The 23,218-nt window shown below is 45.9% G+C and overlaps 2 protein-coding genes and 1 long non-coding RNA gene across 8 annotated transcripts; 1 reads left to right on the top strand and 2 right to left on the bottom strand.

Annotated features, from left to right (window-relative positions):
• Nucleotides 1-1,100: 1,100 nt before the first annotated feature.
• LOC134549184 (uncharacterized) lies at nt 1,101-6,492 on the bottom strand. 3 transcript variants are annotated; one of them, XR_010080017.1, is made up of 4 exons: nt 6,430-6,492; nt 5,465-5,538; nt 5,143-5,291; nt 1,101-4,808 (listed from the first exon to the last, which is right to left on the bottom strand). It is a non-coding gene; the product is annotated as an uncharacterized LOC134549184 (long non-coding RNA). The 3 variants fall into 3 exon arrangements; XR_010080019.1 differs by having other exon boundaries at nt 5,143-5,538; nt 6,401-6,479; XR_010080018.1 differs by lacking the exon at nt 6,430-6,492 and having other exon boundaries at nt 5,143-6,152.
• A 22-nt stretch (nt 6,493-6,514) lies between these two features.
• MTIF3 (mitochondrial translational initiation factor 3) lies at nt 6,515-11,980 on the top strand. 3 transcript variants are annotated; one of them, XM_063394717.1, is made up of 4 exons: nt 6,515-6,646; nt 8,587-9,050; nt 10,297-10,457; nt 11,697-11,980. In XM_063394717.1, exons 2-4 carry the CDS (start codon nt 8,588-8,590, stop codon nt 11,907-11,909), a joined length of 837 nt encoding a protein of 278 aa, XP_063250787.1. In that variant the 5' UTR covers nt 6,515-6,646; nt 8,587; the 3' UTR covers nt 11,910-11,980. The 3 variants fall into 3 exon arrangements, with proteins under 3 accessions (XP_063250787.1, XP_063250788.1, XP_063250789.1); XM_063394718.1 differs by lacking the exon at nt 6,515-6,646 and adding an exon at nt 8,054-8,205; XM_063394719.1 differs by lacking the exon at nt 6,515-6,646 and adding an exon at nt 8,057-8,205 and having other exon boundaries at nt 10,312-10,457.
• Nucleotides 11,920-16,196, bottom strand: GTF3A (general transcription factor IIIA). Of its 2 annotated transcripts, none has more exons than XM_063394716.1 (9): nt 16,026-16,196; nt 15,703-15,803; nt 15,238-15,334; nt 14,968-15,056; nt 14,531-14,604; nt 13,219-13,302; nt 12,604-12,833; nt 12,453-12,512; nt 11,920-12,198 (listed from the first exon to the last, which is right to left on the bottom strand). In XM_063394716.1, the coding sequence occupies exons 1-9, from the start codon at nt 16,170-16,172 to the stop codon at nt 12,040-12,042; spliced, it is 1,041 nt and encodes a 346-aa protein (XP_063250786.1). In that variant the 5' UTR covers nt 16,173-16,196; the 3' UTR covers nt 11,920-12,039. The 2 variants fall into 2 exon arrangements, 1 of the variants encoding a protein (XP_063250786.1); XR_010080016.1 differs by having other exon boundaries at nt 12,110-12,198; nt 12,453-12,517.
• Nucleotides 16,197-23,218: the final 7,022 nt, after the last annotated feature.

The following is a 23,218-nucleotide window of genomic DNA, read 5'->3' as shown; positions in this document are numbered from 1 at the left end:
CTGTACAAAGTGTATGAATTTGTAAAAAATGCTACTGACCCATTAAAAATTATTTTTCTTTAATAATTTTCAGAAAGACTTAAAACTGTCCTCATTTTGCATTCCAAGAATTTGACTGAGAACCTAACACTGCAAGTACACTGAGTGCACTTTCTAGTTTCTGCTTCTTCACTCAATTGGAAGAAAAAACCCACAAAAATCCCAGCATCGTACATTATAAACTAAAATATCTTGAAGGGAGATGATGAAGACTGTTGTTAAAGGCCTTTGACTTTCATCATCTTTGGAGAGTGATAAAAAAGAAAATAAGATTACCTTGGAAAAAAATACAGATGAAATCAGGCAGATTGTAAGGCTTCCGATGAAACACTACTCTTGGCAAGCTACACTGGAGAGGGAAAAAAAAGGGCAATTCCTCTGTCCATAATGTGTATTTTTTTTAACATTTACAAATTATTTTTGACTTAGCCACGCAGGGAGCCTACTTTCAACCCTCAATTTGAAAATCATGGAGGCTTTATAAAGTCTTCCACCTGCATCTCTTTTTTGCATCACAGTTCTTTATCCTCTAAAGGATGAAAACCCTGGCATATAAAAACTTTGTTAAGCTGTCACTATCAATAGAGCAAAAAACAATAATGGTTGACAAAGAAGAAACAAATTGCATCTTCAAATAAGTTTCCTTCATGCTCTTGTTAAAAGCTATAACCTCTGATGTTAACTAAATTTAACCCATTCTGACCCTTGCGTTGCCCCTTAACCTTTTCTTTATTCTGCTTCCTGTGGTTGCTGAAGAAAACTGGCCCAGTCATTGGAAAAGCGCTCTCTGTTGCAGACAAAGCCCCAGCCTGGCTGCTAGTCTGTCAGGAGGGATAGAATAGACGGGGAGGTCAGCACCTGTGCTGAGAAGCAGGTGACAGGGAACTGCTTGGACCATTCTAGGGCAAGTTGTAATAGTTTCTACCCTTTAAATATCGCACTGTAGTTTCGGGTATTCAAGGCAGCGAAGTTCACATTTTCTTTGTGAATGCAGACTTTAAACAAATTAATCTATTGCTGTTCAACTGACTGTAAAATTAGTAGATTTACTGTTGCAAAAAAAAAAAAAAAAAAAGAAGAAGAAAAAAAAAGAGAGCTTTCACTTCCACTTTAATAAGGTCACGGATGTGTCCTAGGCTGCCAACAAAAGCAGCTTTTAAAATCTTCGCAGCTGAAACCAACAACTTGCAAAGGCTGTAGAACAATGTCTTCAATGTACAGTGGCAACTCCTCTCCCTACAGTCAAGATGTAAAACTAGACAGTTAAAAAACTTTCTATGCTGTGAACTTTTAACTCTAATTGCATCTCGCCCCAGGGACACACAGGCTTGCTCTATGATTAACATTTTAACAAATTCAGTCAGCCTTACTTTTCAGGGAGCAAAATTGGTTCTTTGCCTGGATTCAGTAATTCAGCCCAAGCAATTTAATGGCAGACCATGCATCTTCAAAAGATTTGTTTTAATTCCCACAACAGGAGCAGATTTCAGAAATCAAACAAAACTTTATCTGTTTCAACTATATTTATACATTCTGTGCAGGGCATCAGTTAGCAATGACCATTTACCACTCACTACAACAAAATTCGGGGGTTTACTTTAATTTTTTGCTGTCTCTTGCTAGAATAAAAATAGAGAAGTTTGTGTAGGAAGCAACTTTCAAAAGCTGTGGATGGAAAAGGAGTAAATGAGCTACTGCAGATCCAGAAATCTGGACCTACTACACATGCAGAATTTCTGTGTCCTTTAAATACATGTTTACTCTGACGTGTTCTCTGCCATATGGCAATGCTCAGCTCGGCACAAGGGAGTTTTTCATCTGGGTTATGTGCGAAAGTCTTTCATAAACACTGACGGGAAAAGGAACACTAAGGAGTGTAAAGGGGAGGCTACGGCCCCTCTCTGAACCAGGGGTCTGCAGAAACACACAGCCACGATTATAACCAGCAGGAAGGTGGAGGGGGGCCATGCCAGCTGCCAGCAGGACTGGGGAGTGGGGAGGAGTAAGAGACTCTCTCCAAGGCTTCCCCAAAGCTTCCCTGCTGAAACGCCCAGTGAAGGAGGGAATTATACAGAAAAACCAGGAAAACAGAGGTGCACAGGGCAAGCAGCCCTCCAGATACCCAGTACCTTTGTAAGCACAAGTGTGCAGGAGATTAATCACAGAGTTAGTGATAAGGGTCAAAAACTCTGCTGTCCCACCCACTGCTGCTGCTCCATGCCCGAGGGCCCCAGGCATTGCATAAACCCAAAAATATCACTAATAAATTCCTGATGATCTTGTTTTGCACTTGAAATCTTTTTGACCAGATATTAGTAAGCATAGCTCCAATTGAGGAAGCAGCAAGATAGTCACTGTGGACCAAGGAAAGACCAGTCCTCCACCCAGAGCCAGCAGGGAAGAGCTCCTTGGAGGTGTAAGGCACTTCAGCAGCTTGCTTCCTGCTCCCACAAAACAAGTGATGAAGTCTGAACAACAGTAAACCTCAGGTCTCCAGGTGAGCACACTGTCACCCAGCTAAGGGCATCTTCACTCTCTGCTGGGCATTACAAACTGCTTACTGTACCCACAATGAATAGTTCTGGGGGGAGATTTTAAGTGGGGACTATGCTGGTGCTGGGCTGATGGCTGCACTAGATGATCTTGTAGGTCTCTTCCAACTCAGATGATTCCGTGATTCTCTGATTTTGAAACTAACCCCAAAACACAGAATGACTGGAACCAGTTTCCAGCATCCTCAGGGAATATTGAAACCATCTCCTTGAGATCAGTTGTTGATGTGGAAGAAGTTTCTCAGTAGCATCTTGAGCCTCACAATAATTACTAACATTAATAATATCCACACTAGCAGATCACTGCACTGCTCATGTATGAGGACCAGAAATCTCTCTGTCCACTCATCCTTCCCCCTGCTCATATATTTGCATTTAAAATTATCTGGGGAATGAAATGTGTATGGTTTGGCACAAGGTCTAGCAGAACAGGCCTTAATATGGCACAAAAAAATAACAAAGTGAAAACAACAACTTTGTAAGTAAATGTCAAATTAAAAAAAAAAAAGAGGGAAAAAAAAGGCAGATGAAGATTGTGGAATTAAAAAGCAAATAAATGACTGTGTATTGTCAGGGGTGGGCAGAAGGTGGTGTGCAGCAGACAAAGTAGAAGGAAGAAAGTTATTATTAACTGCACTTATTATGATAGTGTCTTTCAAATAATTAAGACTGCAGCCTTGCTGTGGAAGGCACATATAAAAACATGGCCCCAGGACAATTACAGTGTAAACAGACATGAGACAAAGAACAAGGAGAAAGAGTACAATGAACCCCCAGAAAGATCAAGTTAATTGAGGACAAACAGCATTAGAAGGCTGCACTATTTCTTGGCATACTATATTTAATTAGAAAGGCACAAAGTAAAACAAGCATCGGGTTTAAACTCAACAGAATTAAACAATGGGAAGAGAGGAGGAATGCGAGTTGTATGCTCTGAAGTACCTTGCTTTCATGCAGGTAGTTTTTATCAAAGTGAAGAGGATTATTAGCTTTATTGCTGCTACTAACACTGCTGAAAATTATGTGTCTTGTGGGGATGGTTCTCAGAGTGGCAATAGTCACTAACTGCAAGGGGGCTGCCAACACACTCTCTCCTAACGCATATTGCAGAGCTGATGGTGAAAAAATATCTCTCCAGGCCTAGGCTCTGCCAAAATTTCCCTTCATGCTTATTCAAATTCCACACCTGATTTCCAGACCATGAAAAGAGCAGTAAAAATCTTTTTTGTCTTGCCTTTTCTTATTGTGGAATATTTCACCCTCCACAACCAGATACTGTAGAATTTCACTAATTTCTGTTTCAATAGGACCAAACTGAGATCCAGTTTTCTTAGGCATTCTGCTAATGTAAGTGATGGTAATCCCTGCTCCCAGTGCTTACAACTCTGAAGGCATAAAGCCTGAGTGAAATTTTAAAAAAACACAGAAGAGCAGGATGGAAAAATGTGGCTCTATTTGCATATAACAGTAGAAGCTACAGTTGTCATTCAGGGTCTTAACATAGCTCACCATCCACTTGGCTAATTCTGTTACTGGCATTTTTCCAAATTCATTACTGCCAGTGAGGACTTTTAATGAGGATAAGGTGATATGAATGAACTTCAGATTGTGAACTGATTTAGTAAAGTTTTCTGGGTTTGCACACGAATACCACATATGTCTTCTGTGAAGATGGAGAGCATGAAGCAATGACAGACCTTTTTTACATGTATGTACCATAATGACAAAACAAAAAATAGCAAGCACGTGAAACCTAATCATTCTAAGATCACAGCTAAGAACAGAAAGCTTTCAACCAAAACACATAAAGGTCAGGCTTTCATCGCATTTCTTCTTCCTGGACAGAAGAGGGGGAGAGGAAAGAAAGGTCACTTAGCTGTGGCCTGAAGCATATAAGCTAAAAAGTTCTGACTGTTTTCAGGCAGGACAGACAGCTGCTTTCCATAGCTTCATTTTGTATTAACTTCTGAACACAGGCACACTTTCAGTCTGAGTGTTGTTCCAGCTCCTGCCCGGATGGCTGAACAGCATCCCTCGATAGACAGAACCCCTGGGCTCCGGAAAGAGGTCCTCAGCAAACTCCCGTGCTGTTCGGTGGCTGAGCGTGTTCCTTACAGCTGGGGACACGACGCTTGCACATGAACCTCAGCTTCTCTTTCAAAGGTTTCTGTCTCCAAATTGGACGGAGGAGTTCACAAAGCCGAGACAGAGCGTCTCCTACCAAAGAAGGCAACAAATCCGAGCATCCGAGACGCTTTCGGACTGACTCACGCCGCTGCAGAGCCTCACACGCTGCTGACCCCTGCAGCCTCAGCCCTGCTGTGCGCTGCCCGCAGCCCGGGGGGACAGGGACTGAGGGGCTGCTGTGGGGACAGGGACTGAGACACTGCTGTGGGGACAGGGACAGAGGGGCTGCTGTGGGGTCAGGGACTGGGGCACTGCTGTGGGGACAGGGATTGGGGCACTGCTGTGGGGACAGGGACTGAGACACTGCTGTGTTACACAGCCCGGTGCAGGGCTCTGGGCTCACCAGCACAGGAAGGACACGCACCTGCTGGAGTGAGTCCAGAGGAGGGACACAAAGATGTTCTGAGGGCTGGAGCACCTCTCCTATGGAGACAGGCTGAGAGAACTGGGGCTGTTCCATCTGGAGAAGGCTGCAGGGAGACCTCACAGCAGCAATCCAGTACCTAAAAGAGCCTGTAAAAACATGGGAACGGACTTTCTGGCAGGGCATGTAGTGACAGGACAAGGGGTTATGGTTTTAAACTAAAAGAGCGTGGATCTGCACTAAGGGTAAGGAAGACGTTTTTACGGTGAAGGTGGTGAAACACTGTCACGCGTTGCCCAGAAGGGTAGCAGATGCTCCGTACCAGGAAACATTCAAAGTCAGGACACACAGAGCTCCGAGCAGCCTGATCGAGTTGAAGACGTTCCTGCTCTCATCCTTATTGCACAGGGATTAGAGTAAATGAGCTTTAAAAATCCTTTCCAATACAAACCCAAGTTCTATGACTGTGTGCCTCAACGCATACTGAAAGCACTCAGCACCCACATAATTCCCGCTCGCAGCACCCGCTCGCATCCCTGCTGGGATGGCCCCCGAGCACAGTGCGGGCCCTGTCCCAGCCGCGGCCCTCAACCCCGCGGCACAACCACAGCGGGAACCCACGGAGCCATGCGGGGAACAGCAGCTCCCAGCAGCCGCGCACACCGCACCGGCACGCCACGGTGTCGGCCCGGAGATGCGGGAGCACACAGGCACACAGGGACACAGGCACACAGGGACACAGGGACACAGGCACCGGGCACAGGCACACAGGGACACAGGCACACAGGCACCGGACACAGGCACACAGGGACACAGGCACACAGGGACACAGGCACCGGGCACACAGGCACCGGGCACACAGGGACACAGGCACACAGGGACACAGGCACCGGGCACAGGCACACAGGCACCGGGCACACAGGCACACAGGGACACGGGGACACAGGCACACAGGCACACAGGCACACAGGGACACAGGCACACAGGGACACAGGCACACAGGGACACAGGCACACAGGCACACAGGCACCGGGCACACAGGCACACAGGCACACAGGCACACAGGGACACAGGCACCGGGCACACAGGCACCGGGCACACAGGCACCGGGCACACAGGCACCGGGCACAGGCACCCAGGCACCGGGCACAGGCACACAGGCACCGGGCACACAGGGACACAGGCACCGGGCACACAGGCACCGGGCACAGGCACACAGGGACACAGGGACACAGGCACACGCGGGCCCCGCTCGCACCCTCCACGCGCGCTCACGCGGGCGCGCACCGGTGGAGGCGCGCTCGTCCCCACGGGCACGCGCGGGGCGGGGGCGAGAGGCGGAGGCGCGCGAGGAGGAAGAGGAAGAGGAGGAGCAGGAGGAAAAGGAAGGGGGAGAGGCGGGGCGTCCCGCGACTTCCCGGCGGCTCGGGCCGGTCCCTCGGCTGCTTTGGCGGGCCGGGGCCGGCGGTTTGGCTCGGTTCGGCCCGGCCCGGCCCGCAGGCAGGTAAGAGAGGGTCACAGGGAGCCGCGGGCGTCACGCACACGGGCACACCACAGGCACACGCAGTGACCCCGGCGACACGCACAGCCGGGAACGCGGACAGGACAGGGCACGGTCACACACCCCCGTACAGCCCTTCCGCCCTGTTTACCGGAGGGACACCCTCGGGAAGCGGCGCCCCTCCCGGGACGGGCGCCAGCACGGGAAGCGCGGCTGCTCCTGCGGTTCCCAGCGTGGCCGGAGCTGCCCGCTCCGCAGAGCTCCCACCCAGCCAGGTCAGCCGGCCTTGCCTGCACAAGGAGCACCGAAGTGCACAACGCGGAACACACCTATCTGCTGTGTCACGTGAAGAAAAACCCTTCCGTAGAAAAGGGTTATTTGCATTCAGACAGCTAAGGCTATACTTACTAGATTTAAATAGCATCAGAGAATGAAGGAGAATACCACCAACACCATGTATTTAGCAGAGCAAGAACAACATTTCCTTAAAACACGCTGCTGTTCCATTGCTGAGACACTGTTACTTGGTTTTCTAAATCAGTAGCTCTGAAAGGCAAGCCAGGCTCCTCTGAATGGAAGATTAATTAGGTAACTCAGTAATGGAGCAGTGATTGCCTACACTCAAGTCTGCAGTGCATGAGCCAAAGCTGGTTTAGGAAACCATTTAAAAAAATAAGGACATTGTGGCCTTTGTGTGGCTGCAGTGATGATGCAGGAAGATAGCTGGGTGTTGGCAGAGGATGTTCAGTCATAGGGCTGTCGTCACAGCCAGACAAAAAGCTGTTTTCACAGGACTGGGCAGAGGCAGAGACCAGGGCAGGAAGGGACAGTAGCTTGACCAGCCGGTTTTAGGTTGCTGTGGAAATCCTGTTAATTCTGCACCCTATGGCTAGCTTAAGTTCTGGATCCAGCTGTAGCACACAGCTGTTATCAGACTGCCCTGTTCATGAACTCATCTGGCTCCTTCTTGAGGCAGTTTGCATGGACATTGTCCCTGCTGCTGAGGTGTGAAGTCCATCCCAGGCTCCCTTTTCAGACTAAGTTTATTCACAGGCAAGTCATTTTACTTGTTCCTGTGCCAACACTGCTTGAAATTATAAATAGCTTTCTATCCTTGCTGATAGTTTACACCTTTTCCATGTGTATGTATGCACATGGATGCATGATTACACACTGTCATATATGTGTCTATATATATGTATGCATGCATGTATTTATAGAGCAGAGACACATTGCCTCCTGGGCAAAAGAGGTCCCACTATTGCCAACTCCTCTGGTATGACACGTTTGGTTTCTGGTATCATCCTCGGCTTTTCCTGTAATTGCACCCTTTTAAATATAAAATAGGAAAACTGCAGAGAATACTCACAGTTTGCGCATTATTTCCAAAGTGTTTTGCAGCTGTTAGAAAATGGACGATTTCTGAAGGTCTGAACAAAATACAAATAATGGTCAGCTGTACCAAAATCGCCAGGGGGATGTCATGAACCGGGAAAGAACGGGAAAAAAAATCCAATGGAAGAAATATCTCAAAGATGAGTTTCAGTAGTCTTCAAGCACGGGTATATTTTGAAACATGTTTGAAAATTTATAGCTTCGTGAGTACCATGTCAGGATAGATGCCTGTAACTGTTTAGATTTCAGTTTTAAAGGGAGGAGAAAGGAACTAGAAGTATTGGATTCTTTAAAGGAGTTCAGGCTCAGATTTTAAGATACTGAAGGTAACATCAACTCATACATTTTCCTAATTTGTCAGGTTTTCTCTCTGGGTTAAATCCCTTTGTTACTGTAAAATGACTGTTGATTGCTCATTCTGTATAGTAGCACCATGTATCATTTTAAAAGAGTAGTTGCAAACACTAGGGTTTACTGAACCCTTTAGTCAAGTCTTTATAATATAATAAGAATCTGACTGATGAGGTAACTTATTTTTTCTTCCTCAGAATGACTGCCTTGTGCACAATTAAACATTTATGTCAAGCAACCAGAAATGAGAACAGATACGCAAAAAGGTTCTTTGGTACTCTTCTGACACAGACAGCACAAAAGTGGCTCTTTTCTCCATTCTGGACAGTGGTACCTGACCCTAGGAAGTCAGCTCTGTTTGGGCTTACTCAAGCATTTTGTACAAATGAAAAATCTCACGCACAACCAAAAAGGAAAGCAGCATTTGGAAGTGTTGGGCGAAGAATTCCCTATCGTATTTTGCACGTAATCAACCAGGATGGGGAGAGTTTAGGAAACATGCACCGAGCAGAGGCACTCAGACTTATGGATGAAAATGGCCTGAAGCTGGTTCTGCTTCGTGAGAATGTAGAACCTCCAGTTTACAGACTAATGACTGGGCAGCAGATTCATGAAGAACAGCTTAAACGTGCAGAGAAGAAGAAAGCAAGCCCAAAGCAAGGTATGTGCACTGTAAACACTACAGCACTGAGGACTTGGAAAAATGCTGCATTAAAAGTGGTTTCAACAGATGAAATCCTCTTACTTGTATTTGTGTAAATCCAAAGCATTGTCGCTGCAGTCCGCGCTATTAAGGATTTGCAGTGGTGAAAATAAAATTTTGGATTAGTTCAGTCTTCCACCGAGAAGCTTTCTATTGCCCTCTCAGGATTTGCTATTTTGGCATCTGCTGACCTTTTTTAAAAATACCTGTATTTGAGTGAATATAACTAGGCTCTGGTTCAGTGAGACTCGCTGAATTTCTGTTCTTTTACTAAGGCATAGAGTGACAGACAGTTTTTACAAACTAAGGACCAGAAACACCAATATAATTCTATAGTTGTCACCAGTAGTCATGAAACACTCTCTTCCTCATTTGCTCATAGGAAGACAAAGTCTGGAGCCCTTTCTGGCATAGAGCAAGAGAAATTTTTTCAAAATTTTATGCTGAACACTTTTCAGTTTCTTTTTTTCTTAAGACCACTTGCTCCAGCAGTTTAACAAACTGAGTTTGGCAAAGAGGTTTTAGAAAAGGGAAAAGGCATGTGACTTTGTATCCTCTCTTATCCTCAGGCTAACGAAGATAGCTGTGCTTTGGGTAGAGTTCTGATTTTAGAGAACATTATTGTGGTAATGAGTTGCTGTGTTCAAGAAACCACAAAAATATTATTCAGATGGTAACTGGTTTAGAGAATCTTCAAGGAGGAAGAGACTGTAGATCGTTCAAATATATTACAAGGCATAATAACTGGTACTTCCAGTTGAATATTGCACTTGACCATTCAATAAAATGGGCTTGAGATGAAGAGCTGTCTAACGTCAAAGCTTTTACCTTCAGCTGTCCTATGTGCAGAACACAGGAATTTGCACACTAAGTCTTTAATTCCAGATCCAATGCTTACCTGTTTGTCAGACCTACATTGTGGATTGTATGAACGAGACTGTAATGAAAAATACCTTAAGCCTTCTGACCTGAAGAGGTTTCCCTGTGTGCCTCAAATATGCGCTTAGTCCCCCAGTTACGGCAGTGAGTGTGAGTATCGAGTAGCCACCCTCTCAGGTGAGAGTGGTGCATGCTGAGACACTGAGATTGGGGTGCTCTGAGAAAGCAGCAGGGGAGGAGGGAGTCAAGCAGACAAAGCACCATAAGCTGATAAAAGAGAGCAACTAGTACAGGTTTGTCAAATGTTAAGTCAGCACAGTTTCAGTTCTCTTTCAAACAGGGGTGGTTCAGAAGGAGTTATCGTTTTCTTCATCTATTGCCAAGAACGACTTAGAGACCAAGACTAAACAGATAGCAGTGTGGATTGAAAAGAAACACCACGTTAAAATTACCATCCGGCAAGCAAAAGGTGGCAGTACAGACATGGTAAGTGCACTCCTGAAAGATGCACCTGTCAATTTCATTAAACAGCTGCAGCTGTATTGACCTTCCCTGTTGGGTACTGCCAAGATTTTTAGTATCTCAGTGAAGATCTAGGTCCTGTGCAAGTAATGGTTGCCTGCTTTAAGCTGCTCCACTTCAAACACGGGTGTAGAAAAGTAGTCCCAGAGAGAGTTCAAATACCATGCTTCCTTAAGAATCCAGCTGCAGCACTGGCTTGGGCAGCAAAGTGTAAGCAGTTCCTATTCCTCTGCAGCACCACCTTATTAATGGGGCCAGTGAAATTTTCTTATCTATGGCTTTAGCCAGCTCACCCACTGAAAACTTTAACAGTGGGGTTTCAAAAAATTTGTATTTTAGCTGGATTATTTCACCAGCAGTTCTGAAGCTGCATTTATGCAACTTTGTCTAAGGTTAGTTGTCCACTCCTACATGAAAGGTGTTCCAAGACTAGCAAAGTGAACATCTCTAAAAATCTTAAGAAGCTGATGGCAACTTCCCAGTATAATTGCAGGGCCTTGAGACTTCACTGTCATTCACAAAAAGGGATTTTTAAATAAACATTCAGTGTATTTTTTTTCTCCCCATAATGGCTGTAGTGAATTAGGTATTCTTGACAATTGTCCTAACTAAATTGCTGGGGAAAAGTGTGATAGCACTTCATCCAAAAAGAACAAAACTTTTTATAGGAAGTTAAATTCACAGGGAAGGGGTAACAGGAAGAACTGACAATGGAAGGGAACAGAACACTTCATTACATAGTCCTGATTTACACTGTCCTTAAATTTCAAGGCTTAATAATGAGGTTAGGAATTCAGTGTGTTACCTGAAGGCACTGTTGCCACTCAGTTCAATACTACCAGGTCCTGCCAACGTTAGAACAATACTACCCCTTAAGACAAAAGCCTCATATAATATATCTGAATCTGGAGGAAGAGGAGGGTGGGGAAGAATCAGATTAGCCCACTCTCATGGACACCCTTGAAGACACTGTGAGTCAGCAGTCCAGCCTAAATGTTAGGAAATGGCTGAATACCCTTCTAGTGACTTGCCTAAACCTGCTTCTGAGTAAAGAACAATTAGGAAAGGACAAGCTGAAGTGCTCAAACTGGGACTAGCAACTAGCTTGTTTCAGCTAATAGCTAAACTAAGCAGACCAGCTTGAAATATTTTTCTGTCTGTATTTGTGTGTTCATTTAGTTGCATTATTCTCCTCCTTTTTAGTTCATGCTTTTTGATCAGATTTTGGAGACTGTATCTGAGAAAGCCACTTATCTTTCCAAGCCAAAAGTTGCTAGAGAAGGAGTGAGTACCTGTGTTTTGAGGCACATGTCTGACAAAGAGTTGAAAGAACACCAGAAGATGGAAATCAAGAAAAACAATACAGTAAAGAAAGATGAAAACGAAGATCTGAAGTCAAATGAGTTGCATCAGTGACTTTCGGAAGCACTGTAAACAATATATATTTATTTAAAAAATAATAATAAAAAAAATTAACTTCAGATAAAGTTATTGTTGAGCTTTGCATTGGTCATTCTGTGAAGAATACTGTCTTGGTTAACCTTTGCTACAGAGTCCGAATGTCAGTGGCTGGTATTCCATTTTCCATGAGCTTATCCACCGTCTTGCTTTCCATCACAACCTCCTCCTTTCCTTGCTGCTTTTTGGGAGGAACGTAGCCACTGAGACGAGAAGCTAAGCTCCTCTTGGGACGAGAACGCTTTGCCTGGCAGAAATAGAGCCAGAATTAGTCAACTTAACATGTCTGTGGAGCAGACTACTGTTGTGGTGGGGGAAAAAAGCATTGTACAGGCCAGGACTGCATTAGCTAGAGGAGCTTCACAAATTAAGAATTTCACAAATTACTTAGATATTTAATCTGTTTTCCTGCTTGAAGTCACATTCTGAAACAAGTAACATTTACCCTTCTCTGCAGTGACATGGTAGGGGTGAGAAGACTTTTCCAGGAGTGTAACTTACTTTCAAGTTCAGCTTTCTCTTTTCGGGATCATGTACAACTGCATGCCTTGCTAGGCTCTGCTACACTTACAAAGAGCAGGAGAAAAAAAGGAGTTAATTATCTAATTTCAGATAATGGGATTCAGATAAGAACAGTTAGAAAAACACATACTTTCATTGCAAACACTTTTCCACAGCCTGGATAATCACAAGAGAATGGTTTTTTCTCCTCATGAAAAGAGAAGATATGGCTTTGAAGGTTAAATAAAGTTGTGTAAGTTCTTCCACATCCTTCTCTGGGGCAGCGGCAGACTTCCCTCTCCACAGCATGTGTCTTTTGATGCTGCTTGAGGTAATCCTTCCGTTTAAAAGTTTTGTTACATTCACTGCAGACTATTGGCTCTAAGTGGGAGAAAAGCAGAGTACAAATTAACAATTTCTTACAGCTCAGAATCAAAGCCTGGTGGTCTATCAGAACAATGCTAAAATCAACATGAAATGCAAAGAACTTAGAGACTTCAGAAAGATAATGCAGTATGAATTATCCAGATCTGAAATCCTACCTAGAACAATTTTTTCTTAACTGAATCACAAAGTTAAGTTAGTATATTGAGCAGCATTTTCATCAAAGGTCTAGCTGGAGTGACAGCCACTTTACCAGTGAAGTTAGTAGACAAGTTTGGTGACAATGACAAGTTAACGAAATGAGTACAGCAAGGACTCCTCTTCAGATCAGCAGTTGGTTTCCTATTTGTATCACAAGTTTATGAAAGCATTTGGAATTTACCTGTATGACTGACTTTATTATGTTTCAGAAGTTCTGTCCAAGTTTTTCCAATATATGAGCAGTTTTCCTTCTTGCATGCATAGCCTGTTAGACAGGACAGATGTTCACAATCACAGAGGGTCTGGCAAACAGTCCAGTTTTACAAGGGGGAACTCCACTTCTAACATTTGAAAATTAAAAGCAAGTTATTCCTTGTCTCCTCCCATACTGCACAGGAATAGGATAAGAGACAATCAACACAAATTAGAACAAGAGAAAATCCTAACAGTTTGAAGTAAGAAACCTTGTATCACTGACACCAGTTGTCCAGAGATGCTGTGGAAGCCCTAGCCTTGGAAACACTCAACACCATTGGATGCAGTTCTCAACAACCTGCTCTAGCTGGCCCAGCCTTGAGTAGGGAGCTGGACCAGATAACCTCCAGAGATCCTTTCTGACCTAAATGATTTTGTGAAACTCTCTCTCCTTGCTGCAGTAAAGCTACTTCCTCCCAGCCATACACTTTCTCTCAAACAGATGAAAATAACTAGTAATATGTATTAGTTACATATAAATATCTGTCCTGCATATTAAAAGGAACTACTGACCATACAGTAACACAATATTTCAGAGTCTAAAGAGATTCTACCATTCTATCAAGCAGGCAGAAGCCACAGAAAATCAACACTATTCAAATCCTGAGACCAGAATGCTCCAAAGCTATGAGCAAATCCTTGTCTTAAAAAAAGAGAATCACAGTACCAATCACAGCCTTCTGGGTACTCTTCCTAGACTGTTTGGTTTAGTTTTGGTTTTTTCCTATCATTGGAAAGCTGGTTATCTGTCAGTGGAAGAAAGGATAGGAGAGCAGCAGGATTAGCTCAAATGTACACGAGCTCATCACGATGATTTCACTTAAAAGCCTCTCACACAGGTTCATTAACAACTAAAAATACACATGGTTCTGCCAAGGCTCCCAAGGAAATTTGTGGCAGAACTGGCAACTGATCCTAAGCTCTGGACATCTAGGCTAATGCCTTAATCATCAGCCCATCTTCAAAAGATGGATTATTTGCAAGGAAGAACCTCAGGAGAAGAAATCACTGAAGGAATCCTGAGCTCTGCCCAGACTGCCACAAATACACCATAACTGAACACTGCGATGCCCCGCAGTTATATCCCACTTTCCTGTTCCAAACAGGTGTTCTTGTCTTGTCTGGATCACCAGGCCCAGAACACTTTCAGATCTGTCATGCACCCGTGCATCCTCTGCACTGTAAGCAGTCCTTTTTCCTTTGCTGAAACATAACTTAAAAAGAAAAAACAGTTTTACCTTCATGTATCTTCTCATGCCGCTTTAGTCGACTTGGAGTAGAGAAACACTTTCCACATCCTTCTTTATCACATCTACGTACAAAAAAACCAGTGGTTTAATTTCTTTCACCATATCTACCTATTTTTTGTTCAGTCAAGAACAATTAAAATGAACAAAATAATCCAAGTTTCCCTTTGCCTACAGATGTGTGTCCCCCCCACCATCGTGGGTTGTGTTATTTTTTTATAAAAACTGCTGGAATGCTGAAGTTACAGAGCACCAAGACTGCTGCTCAAAACAGATCACTGAGCAAAGGAATATACTTGTAGCCCTGACTACAAACTGGTTGTTGTTTTTTGTTTTACTACCACATCAATGAAAAGGCTGAGAAAATGCAACTGTTTTTATTTACAGTGTTTGGGTCTGAAAGTTCAGTATTGAAATTATCCACGTACTTGAAGGGAGGTTCATTGGTGTGCTGACATTGATGAACTTTAAGTTGTTGATGCTTCTTAAAAGACTTGTTACAGCCTTCAAAGTCACACTATTGGGGAAATTAAGTTATCATTAGAGTCCAAATAATGACAGTTCAGTTCACATGTTTGCTGAAATCCCAGTCATGGTATTTGAACAAGTACCACATAATAGCAAGTTGAAGTATTTCACAGATACACAAGAAGGAGCTTGTTTAGCCTCCACTGTACAGTACAAAGGTAATTACTCACCACATATTGCTTTTGCTGGTTTTGATGCTTGCGTTCAACGTGCTTCTTCATGTTTGATTTTGTTCCGAATTTCTCATTGCACCCATCAGCTGTGCACCTGCAAATGAACTGCATTTTTTATTACTGCTGTCAGTGACTTGTTCCCTAGGCAGATACAGAAATCACTGCACAAGAACAACACACAGAAGAATTACTGAAACTCACAACTCAAATACAGAAGTTTGCTTTGAAGACACTAAAAGCCAGATGCTAAGTTAGCCTTTTAATAACGTATTCTTGGGGGAGATCTGCCCATTTCTTTAAGCATATTAAAGTTACAGGGGGATTGATCCCACCCTGTGTGCACACTTATGGCAGTGCCCATGACACCAAAGGCATGCACACCCTGTACCACCGCCCTGTCTTAACTTCCTTTCCTTAAGAACAACCGCGCTTCAGCTCAAGAAGTAAAAACTTGGGCCTTACTCGAACGGCTTTTCCCCGGTGTGCGTGAGGAGGTGTCGGGCGCGGTGGAAGTCCCTCGTGAACCCTTTGCCGCAGCCTTCATAATCGCAAACATACGGCCTCTGAAAGAGAGGAGCTGTTCCAGAGACAAACCCACCCCCTCGGGGCTCGGCAGCCCCGGGCAGGCCGCAGTCAGCGGGATGCCCCGGCCGCACCCGGCCCAGGCCACCACCCGCAGCCCCCGCCGTGCTCTGGCACGCCCGAGGAGGGGAAGCGGCCTGCCCGGTCCCCGCGGCGCCCACGCCGGGGTCACACAGAGCCCCCTCCCAGCCGGCGCGGCTCACCTCGCCCGTGTGCCGGCAGAGGTGGGCGGACAGCCGCCAGGCCTTGTTGAAGGTGGCGTCGCAGCCGGGGAAGGAGCAGATGTACGGGCGGACGGGGAGAACGCCGCTCCCGCCGCTGCCGCCGCGGTCCCCCTCTGCGCCCGCCATGCTTGAGGGCACGTGACCAAGCGCGCGGGCGGGGCGGTGGCGGCGCGTGCCCGGTGCGCCGGGCGCGCGCGGGGCCGCGTGTCGGGCTCGGGCCCTGATGGGGGCTCTGAGGGAGCTGCGGCGAGCGGGGCCCGTCCCGAGCGACACCCGCAGAGCCCTTCCTGCCGCTGCTCCTGTGCTCCTGTCACGGGTCCCTTCTGTGATTCCCCGCACGGAATCACAGAAGGGACCCGCAGGCATCACCGATTCCAGCTCCTGGCCCTGCACAGCACCATCCCCACGAGTCACACCATGGGCCTGAGAGCAGTGTCCAAACGCTTCTTGAACCCTGTCAGGCTGGTGCTGTGACAGCTTCCCTGGGGACCCTGTTCCAGTGCCCAACCACTGGGTGAAGAACCTTTTCCTAATATCCAACCTAAGCCTCCCCTGACACAACTCCAGGGCATTCCCTCTGCCATGCCCTGTCCCTGGCACCACAGAGATCAATGCCTGCAGCTCTTCTTCCCTCTGTGAGGACGCTGTAGCTGCAATGAGCTCTCCCTGCTTTCTCCTGCAGGCTGAACAGAGCAGTGGCTGAACAGCAGCTCCTCATACAGCTTCCCACCCTTTACCATCCTTGTTGCCCTCCTTTGGATGCTCTCTAGCAACTTAATGTCTTTCATATACTGTGGCACCCAGAGCTGCCCCCAACACTGGAGGTGAGGCTGCCCCAGCTCAGAGCAGAGGGGACAATCCCCTCCCTTGCCCGGCTGGCCATGCTGGGCCTGATGTCCCCAGGACAGGGCTGGCCCTCCTGGCTGCCAGGGCACTGCTGGGCCGTGTTCAATTTGCCATCGACCAGGAGCTCCTGGTCCTGTTCCATGGCACTGCTTTCCAGCATCTCATTCCCCCGACTGTGTGAATATCCAGGGTTGCCCTGTCCCAGATGCAGAATCCAGCAGTAGCAGGGGAGATCCGGTCATGCGGAGATCCACACGTCTAATTCTGTGTCCCTTGCCACACATAACAACACTCCTGAGGTTTTAAGGACATAAGGGCTCTGCTGTCTCCCTGAGAACGATTTCATGGCTTTTGCAGGTGCCAGGTCATGTCCTGGGGCAAAGGCTCTCCGAGCAGGTTTGCTTTGGCTTCTTGCCTTGCCCGAGGATGAGTCTGCATAATACTGGTTTGCCTCTGGTCCAGACCAGGGGAATCTCATGGGCTCTGATATCAGCCTCTGCTGCATGCTGCTTAAGCATCTGCCCCAAAATTCAGGTGTTTTCAGGGTTGTTTGGGATCCTATGGCAGATAGCCTGTCACCTCAGCCAGTGGTCCTGCTGTGTCCCCAGGCCACCTAAGAGTACAGTCAGAGGAAGAGGACATGAGGCTAAGCTGAGCTGAGGATCTGTGATACCTTGCCCAGCACCTTCCTGATACTGACTTAGAGCTGAGGGAGCTGGGGATGTTTAGTCTGGGGAAAATAAGGCTCAGGGGGGACCGTATAGCTCTCTACAACTGCCTGAAAGAAGGTGGCAGGCAGGTAGAGGGAGGTCTTTCTCTTCTCCCGGGTGTCAGGTGACCAGACCAGAGGAAATGGTGTCACGTTGTGCCATGGGAGGTTAGATGTATATTAGGGAAAAAATGTTCAGGGAAGGATTTTAAGGCATTGGAACAGGTTGCCTGGGGAAGTGGTTGAGTCACCATCCCTCAAAGTATTTAAAAGATGTGCAGATCTTGTACTTGGGGACATGGTTTAGAGGTGGACTTGGCAGTGCTGGATTACTGGTTGAACTTGATCGTCTTAAAGGTCTTTCCAACCTAAATGATTCTATGAGCACATCATCTACTCTGTTTTGCTCTATTTGAGTTGTCACACGATCTTTATTTTAGGTGACATCCTCCATCTGCTGCAATTCTCTGCACAGTGTGGGTGTGAGGAACAGGGCAAAAAAGCTGGGATATGATTGTGACAAGGGAACCATCCTGTGGAGAAAAAATTCCCAATCCTTCTTTCTTGTTTGTGTCCTCAGGACTGTAAAGCCTGAGCAGATGGCGATGCTTGGAGCAGGCTGGGGAACTGGGGGAAGAAAGATAGGGGGAATAAGGGTTTGGAATCCAATGTGTGGGGACTGGAGGAGGGAAGGGACACATGAAGTGAGGTGGCAGGAGTGCCCAAGGACGGGGAACCTAATTGCAGGGAGGGAAGATGGGTAGAATGAGGAGTTCATGCCGGCCAGGAGCAGATCCCCATGGCCCCGGGAGATGTTTCTTATTCATCTGTAGCAGGATTAAGGCGAAGGCTGAGTCAGTCAAACCATCACAAAGCAATGGCAAGAAATCAGCTTCTTTTCAGCAGGGTAGTCAGTCTGAGAAAAATCTCAGCTTCTAACAAATACTAACCAAATACATAAAAGAAAGTTTTACTGTGGTTTAGGTTGTTTGGGCATTTTTTGGTCTGGGAATTGCAATAAAAAACAAACCAGAAAGTTAAAAAAGAGGTTATAAATGTTCCTTTTTTGAGAACTCTTTTTTCCTTTCCTGTGAAAACATGATATTGCCTCAGGCTGCTCATAAAACAGGTGAGGAAATAGCATGCAAGGCAGAAAACTTTGGAAATGTTGCTACTGGCTATACAGAGAACAAATATTCTTCACATTGGATTTTGTGCTATGCAATGCCAGTTTGAGATTTTAGCAGAGTCCTCTGGGAATTTTAATCCAGTTTTGGAAATATATAAGTAGTGGGTGGCTCAAGGTGAGAGGGATTCTCATTGTGTTGTATTTTTGATGTCTTCTGACTTGACTATGAGAGGGAGGATTTTGAAGAGTCCTCTAGGAGAGCTAGAAAGAGAGTGGTTTGCCTTTCAGATGTGATGTTATAATTTTCCACTGTAGAAGGTGAAAGGTAAACCTGCTAAGAGGTAGACATTTGCAATGGAGAAAAATTAAGTCTGAGGATACACATTTCCAGAGCGAGGTCCACATTTCAGCTGATAAATTCTAATAATCAAGGAAAAAACAGCACTGAACTCCTTCACACACATGTAAAACCCCCACAGAGTAAATCCCTCAGACTCTGATTGAAGCTATTTCTTTAAGATACCAGGATCTACTCAGAATTAAGTATCAATCAGAGAAAGACTTCACATGGTTCTGTGCATACTCATCTCCCTCAGAAGAACTGCTGAGTGAATGGGCCACATATCATTTTCTACCAAAGGCTGTTTCATTTTCCCATCCCACCATTCTTCTATAAGTAGTGGTATTTACCTCATCTCCAAGGTAAGTTGCTTCTCTTTGTTCAGCAAAGTTGAATTAAAATGATTTTATGTTTATGAACATTACACAGAAGTTATTTGAATGTCTATTAAAATGGAGATAAATATGTTTAAAAGTGCTTCCAGAGTAGCTCTGTAATTGCAGAAATTATTCCCCTGCATGAAAAACTTTGTTTGCTTGGGGCACCATATATCTAGAGGTCTCTTGGCCATGGTCCAGTGGCAGTGGGACGCAGAGACTGTGACTTAAGAATTACACTAACTACTGTTTATGTGTTCTGTGCTGGTCCCAACAAGTTTTGAGACCCTGACTGCTTTAGTGGTTCAACAATCCTGCAACAAGACCAGACACACGTCTGAAAAAAAGGGCCTTTCTACATTCCAGAGAGTAAGGGGAAGAATTGTGATGGAGTTGGCAAGAGTTGTCAGGAGACTTCCTGCAGTTTTTGGAGAAGTCCCTCAGCTGTGCATGGTGAACTGTCACATGTAAGGTAGGACAGAAGTAAAATGTACCAAAGAAGTAATTTTAGCTTTTTTTATAGAGATGAATTTACAAATGTGGATGAAAAGAGCAGGGGTTGGGAGAAGGGGTCCTGCTGGGTGGTTGCACTAAGAAGGATCAGCCCAGACACACTGGAAGTACTTCCTGTGTCTACTGTATTACTGCTCTAATCTTTTCTACCAGTTTCCCCTGCTCCAGTCTACTTGCAAAACTGTATGGACCCCAACTCTCTTTTCCTCCTCACAACAATCACTTTATTCTTTCCTTCATCGAGTGTGGGCTCGCTTTTCCTTTTTTCCTAAACCACAAGGCTGCTGGACAGCTAAAGGAGCGTAGGATGAAGTACATGTGAATTATGCAACCTGGATGCCAGAGGTGAACTGCAGTCAGGATAATGTTTTCTTCATCTCTCTGTTTACTGAATTATAGCTGGCTTGTAATGGTGCCAGTGTCCTCAGGAGCCCTTTCTAGGGATTTCTGGGAACCACAAAAACATGTTAGGAAGAGGATGGAGTTAATCAGTTGGGCTTTCCTGCTGCTATATTCAGCCCAGCAAGCCGCCTCTGACAGATGTTTCTGCTTTTAGGCCACAAGGAACGTTATTGACTGGCGTTCCCTGTGTTCAAGAAGCATGTAAAGCTATCAAAGACTTGTTTTCCGTAAGAGCATTTTCTTGTCAGGTGATGTTTTTCTATCTCAGGCACAGTGGATTTTAATGAATTTCTCAATAGACTGATTCCCTGAAGAGAAGAAACAGAGGAAATCTGCATTAGTTGATTTTTCCTCCTGTCTGTGGGAAGCATGGGATGTAAGCAATGGTGAAGTTGCACAGCAGAGCTGTGGGGAGCAACACGCAGAGCCCTCTGCTGCCCATCAATCCTCCCGCCGACTATCCTGACCCACTTAGTTGGAATAAAATTTTCTGTATGTCATACAAAGCAAATTGGAACCAAGTTCCAGGTGTTCCTTACACAGTTTGGGGCCAGTCAGTTCATATTGCTCCCTGGGTCTTGGATCTCTGCCAATCTCCCATGACTTGCATGAAAAGAAGGGAAAAACCTGACTCTGTAATCCGGTTCTCCATGAGCTCCTTCTGAGTGGGATGGGGGAAAGGAGACTTGGGCACAACCCCTCCATGGACTGTGAGATAATGGACGGTCCCTCTTCTGGGAAACACGTCTTTTCACCCCATTCCTGCATTCAGCCTTGAGGATTTTGTTACCCATACATTCAGCTCACCCAGCCATTAGACAGGATCGGACAAGACCAGGTTAAAACAAAATGGCCCCAGTTTTCCTTTTCACTATGGTAGTCCCCTGAGGTGGGTAGAGATACTCCTCAGTTCCCCAGCTCAACTCTGGGAAGGAGCTGCCTGCTGGAAGGATATTGTGCCAAGCAGTGGGACAGAAGGGCAGAAACTGATGCACAGGAAGTTCAGATGAACATGGGTAAGAACTTTGCAGTGATTGCACCCTGGAACAGAATGCCCAGAGAGGTTGTGGAGTCTCCTTCATTGAAGATATTCAAGAAAAGTCTGGATGCCTTCCTGTGCCATGGGCTCTGGGATGGCCCTGCATGAGCAGAGAGTTTGGTCCAGATGACCCCTTGTGGTCCCTTCCAGCCTGACCCATTCTGTGATTCTGTGATTGATGGGGTTATACTGACTCACAGCACAGGCAGTTTTCAGAAGGGACATGACACCCAGCACTATGTCTGCTCTGCAAACAGCGCCCTTCCTAATAAGCCACAACTGTTTGTGCTCACAGCACTGGCCTCTCAAGGCATCACATGAACGTGGGTCAATAAGGGCTACAGTTATCTGTCTGATCAAAACTGCAGGTGCAAAATTATGCCTGCAGCTATCTGGGGCCATAAAAGCAAGGCATCCTCTGAAGCTGCCAGTCACTAGCTCAGTGAGCCCTTCCTCTCCCAGCCAAGCCCCATGGGATGCTTCTGTGACACATGGTCTGTTCACTCAGATGAAGGAGAAACACAGTCTTACGCCTCCTTTCCCAGCAGCAGTGGCTAGGAGGGTTGGTTGTTTTAGTGGACCATAACTATTGTTATAATTGCTGCTTCACCAGACAGAATTATTAGTCTGTCAGTAATGTGTTAGACAGCAACATTTGTCTCAAATGCCTGTGAATTATCTAAATAAGCGAATTTGCTTCCTTTCCCACTGTGGTCACTCGTGTCTTGTGTCGTTTGTACAGCTGAAGCTGTGATCCTTCAAATACCCCTGCAAACAGTTTTTATTACAAGGGTTGTGTCCTCAAAGCACAGAGGCTGCTGATATGAGGGGGAGATGCTGGACTAGTTCCTCAGGGCCTGATCCAAATCCTTTCGAAATTGGTAGAAAAATGCTCCTGGTCTTTCACAGTAACTTTTTCCAGGCAGGAATTTTGCTTCAAACATTACTTGAATACACTTGAGAGATCTGGCAGCTGATAAAATACTCAGCCTTGAGCCAACACAGCCAGAGAAAGCCCTGAATATATTGAGGGTTTTTTTTCAACATAATAGTATTTTTCCTGGGGAAAAACAACAATCTGATCTGCTTGCTTGTCCAGAGTCAGACCTGCAGTAGCTTCTCAGTTACTTAGAGACATCCAACACATGAAAATGTGGCTGTCAGTGTAAGGGTTTGTGGCAGCAAATGTCCACAGGGCTTTGGTGCATGTCCTCTGCCTACTGCACAGTCAGAGTTCAGCGTCCCCTCATTTAAATGCCAACACTGTGTTCCAACAGGCAGAGCTGCCTGCTGCTCCACTTCACAGAAGCCGAAATCCCAGAAGTGTCGTACCACCATCATGGGTCAAAAAATGGGATGGCTTCCGTGCAGCACTCTGTTCCCCACTGCCTCCATTGCCCCAGACCTTCCTTCAGGCTGCTGTGCATGGGCTGTGGCAGTGAGCTCCTTGTCTCTGAACATCTTCAGAAGGTAAATTTGTGTCTTCAAACTGCAGCCTCCAAGAAGACGCAGGTCCCAGGAACTGAGTGTGGGACAGGATGGCACTTGCTGATATGGGGGCAGCAACCCTTGGGTGGGTGCCAGGTGACCCCAGGGGTGGCTGGTGGGGTGCACAAGGAACCTGGAAAGCCTCATCCCACCAGTCTGCGTCATCTCAGGACTGTGCTGGGAGACAGCTCTTTGTCTCCCACCTAATAAAGGATTGAAGAAGAGAAGTTCCTGTCCCTCCATCAGCCTGCTCCTGAGTTAAATGCCCAGTAGCTTCTGGAATTCCTCCCTTTTTGGTTTCAATCTGCACAGCATAGCTGCTGAAGAAG

Source organism: Prinia subflava, chromosome 3, assembly GCF_021018805.1.
Source record: "Prinia subflava isolate CZ2003 ecotype Zambia chromosome 3, Cam_Psub_1.2, whole genome shotgun sequence".
Taxonomy (NCBI): domain Eukaryota; kingdom Metazoa; phylum Chordata; class Aves; order Passeriformes; family Cisticolidae; genus Prinia; species Prinia subflava.
Note: the sequence above shows the minus strand (reverse complement) of the source record. Positions and strands in the feature narration are given on the sequence as shown.